The following is a 3,218-nucleotide window of genomic DNA, read 5'->3' on the forward strand; positions in this document are numbered from 1 at the left end:
AATTATGAATGGGGGGCGGGAAGGGGAGAAAAGCATGAATGGGGCAGAGGAGGGAGGCGGCGCAGGACTCACCCCCCGGCGAACAGATGAAGCAGCGTGCTCTTCTCCGCCGAGACCCCGGCCATGCCCGCCCCCCAAGCCGCCCTCCGTCCTTCCTGGCGCGGCGCTGCGCTGCGAACTGCCAAACTCCGGAATAGCCGGCCCCGGGATCGCTTTGCTCGCCACTGCGCCTGCGCTGCCGTCACGCGATGCCGGCGCCGGGCTCCACGTGCGGAGCGGGCCAACCACGAGGCCGGCGGAGGCGCGAGGGGGGAGGGCGATGACGTGCGGGGGGGCGCCGCGGGCCGCGATTGGCTGGCCGGGGGAGGCGGGGGGAGGCGAGGACGAGAGCTGGGGGGGTGGGGCTGACGCCACAGAGGGCGGCGGGAGGCGACCGTCACAAAGGAGTGGGCGGGGCTTGGCGGAGGGGCGGGCCGATAGTTTTTTCTTATGAATGGGAGACCGTGGGAAGGGGTGGCGTGGTGGGTACATTCCCGTAATGAATGAATATTAGCGCTAAAAAAAAAAAAAAAAGTGGGACTCACAGCTCACCGCTTGGTCCCCTCTCCCAGGGATGTCGGACTACAAGTCACGGCATGCGGCAGCTACGTGGCTGGGGATAAGGGGAAGTGTAGTCTGTCTGTTACAAACACACACAGGGCAGTCTTTGCTTTTAGGTTGTCAGGCTCCACTTAAGCTAGTTTTCCAGCGAAGGCCAAGCAAAGAAAGGAGAATCTAAGCCATGGTTTACAACAGCCCTTTTATCCCTTAAAAAAGTGTTGTATCTTATGAATTAGGATGAAGGTATTTTTATGATGACTGTGATTGTGATTTACCACTTGTTGCTTTTACGTACACTGAGAGCTTATGCACCAGAGACAAATTCCTTGTGTGCCCAATCACACTTGGCCAATAAAGAATTCTATTCTATTTGTCAATCTTGGCAATTTTAAGAAGAGTGGACTTCAACTCCCAGAAGTCCCCAGTCAGTATGCCGGCTGGGGAATTCTGGGAATTGAAGTCCACAAGTCATAAAAGGGCCAAGTTTGAACACCCCTGTTCTAATGCTACAATCTCTCCTGTAAATACAGTTTTTTTGTTAAAAAAAGAAAAGAAAAGACAGAACAATGCATTGTGGGAAGCTGCCTTTGCACCCACCCCTTTTGTCTAGAGGCGCATTTTTCCTGGGAAAGAGGAACACGCGAACTCGGTGTCACATTGCAACACAATCCGGAGAGTCACCGGGGGCCACCTTTGGGCAGTGACGTTGCTCTAGTCTAGCAAAAAAAAAAAAGAAGTGTGTTTGTGTGTGGTTTCTTTGGAGAAGAGGCAGCTGTTTGTCACGAGATCCTCTCTGGGGAAGGTCAACTTGGAAGGAGAGAGGAAAGATCTACCAATTACTGGCTTCTTCATAAACAAAGGAGAAAATGCAATTTAATAAAAAAAAATCAAAACTTCATGATAAAAAAAACCCACAACCAACCCACAACCAGGTTGCTTTTCTCCTTGATTAGTTTCCATCCATTGTTTCTTGTCTTGCCTTCTGGTGCTTTGGAAAATCGGTTGACCCCCGTCTTCTTTGTGGCAGCCCCTTAAATATTGGAAGACTGCTATCATGCCACCCCTAGTCCTTCTCTTCTCTAGACTGGCCATACCTGATTCTTCATATGTTTTAGCCTCCAGTCCCCTAATCATCTTTGTTGCTCTTCTCTGCACTCATTTCCTGGAGAAATTTGTAATCTTAAACATGCGATGACAATTGTGTTGATGGAAGAAATATGCGTGTACACATATACACACTCTCAATTTTTATTAAGTTGTTCCCAGACTGAGAGAACAATATGGAACATTGAAAATTCCAAAGTGCTTTTCAACAGAAATTCATTCAGGAAAGCTATTTGCTTGCCAGGCTGAAAAGTTTGACTATTATTTTCAAAAAAAAAAAAAAAATCATTTGGCCCTAAGGGAAGTTCTGCCTTCTTCTGAATAGATAAATTAAAGGGAACCATTCTCTAATCTAGCATTTTAATCCAATCTAGAATTTTAACACCCCCCCCTTGCTGGCTCTGAATTATAAAAACATCTGACATCCCTAAGAATCACTTCCTTAAATTCCTGTTTGTTTCCCCCACCCACCCCAAACTTTGGCTGATAAGGTTCCCCAGCATACATCTCCAGACATCTGCAAGACCAGATAACAGGTCTTGCTTCATTCAAGTTCACAAATGGCATTGTTGGTCTCCGGGAGTTCATCTGAATTTCGATCAGATAAACTTGTTTGCAGACCCCTGTTGATCCAAGGATCATGTGATGGTTTTGAAAGGATCTGTCCTGGAGGCAAACATTTTTCTATCTGGACAGATGACTAAAAACCTTCACCTTTGGGCCAGTAGCATATTTACCCATCCCCCAAAAAAACAACCCCACTTTTTTTTTTTTTACTGCTTAAAAACTGTTGTGTGGTGATCCCTAAGTCAGTGAACCAGACAGAATCTTTGGGAGAGAAAAAAAAAACAGAATTTTCCCCACTCTAATGATGTTTCAAGACTTTACAGTTCCCAGAAGCTTGGGGAAATGTTTTAAGCCGATTGCCAAAATCAATAATTGGAACAAAACTTCCGATGGGTTGTCCAAATGGGGAGCATAAAGCACGGGCCTTTTTTGTTCCCGTCCAAATAGAAAATACCAAAGGAAAACCACGTTTTCCACCACTAACTGTTTAGCTGCAGGCTTAACCCACCAAAATGTGGCTTCTTAAGCCTTCTCTGCCAATTTTTTTTTTTTTAATAATCCACAACATAATTCCCTGGAGATGGAGAACTGGTTTGTCCGCTTCGGAAAAGCCTGCAAAATAATCTTTTAACAAATTGGAGAAGGGAAATGTGATCTGTACTAACACTGCTGGTCTGTAAGAGGCAATGGGGGAACCCAGAGAATGACAACAGGGCAGTGAAGAAAATAGACCCAAACAAAAGGCCTCTGCCTTATTTTATTACTAAGACGCTAGTCCTCATGGTTCTGATTTTAAAGGGCTGGCGCTAATTACCTGCAGGGTTCACATGTAGCTAAAATGCGGTTTGCTAGGTTACAGCTTAGTGGCCTATGCAAATCCAGTTTCTGTAGAGAACCTGCAAAATTTTGTGCAAATATAATTAAGAGTCACTGTTCTAATGTGGGAG

The 3,218-nt window shown here is 46.1% G+C and overlaps 1 protein-coding gene across 1 annotated transcript in view; it reads right to left on the reverse strand.

Annotated features, from left to right (window-relative positions):
• SLC25A33 (solute carrier family 25 member 33) overlaps positions 1-125 on the reverse strand; it is a 12,623-nt gene extending 12,498 nt beyond the window's left edge. Inside the window, exon 1 of the mRNA XM_015821420.1 lies at positions 73-125. Within this exon, the coding sequence (XP_015676906.1) occupies positions 73-125 (53 nt within the window). The remainder of the gene's footprint in view (positions 1-72) is intronic.
• Positions 126-3,218: the final 3,093 nt, after the last annotated feature.

Source organism: Protobothrops mucrosquamatus, unplaced genomic scaffold (assembly GCF_001527695.2).
Source record: "Protobothrops mucrosquamatus isolate PMUCROS unplaced genomic scaffold, P.Mucros_1.0 scaffold1329, whole genome shotgun sequence".
Lineage (NCBI taxonomy): Eukaryota > Metazoa > Chordata > Lepidosauria > Squamata > Viperidae > Protobothrops > Protobothrops mucrosquamatus.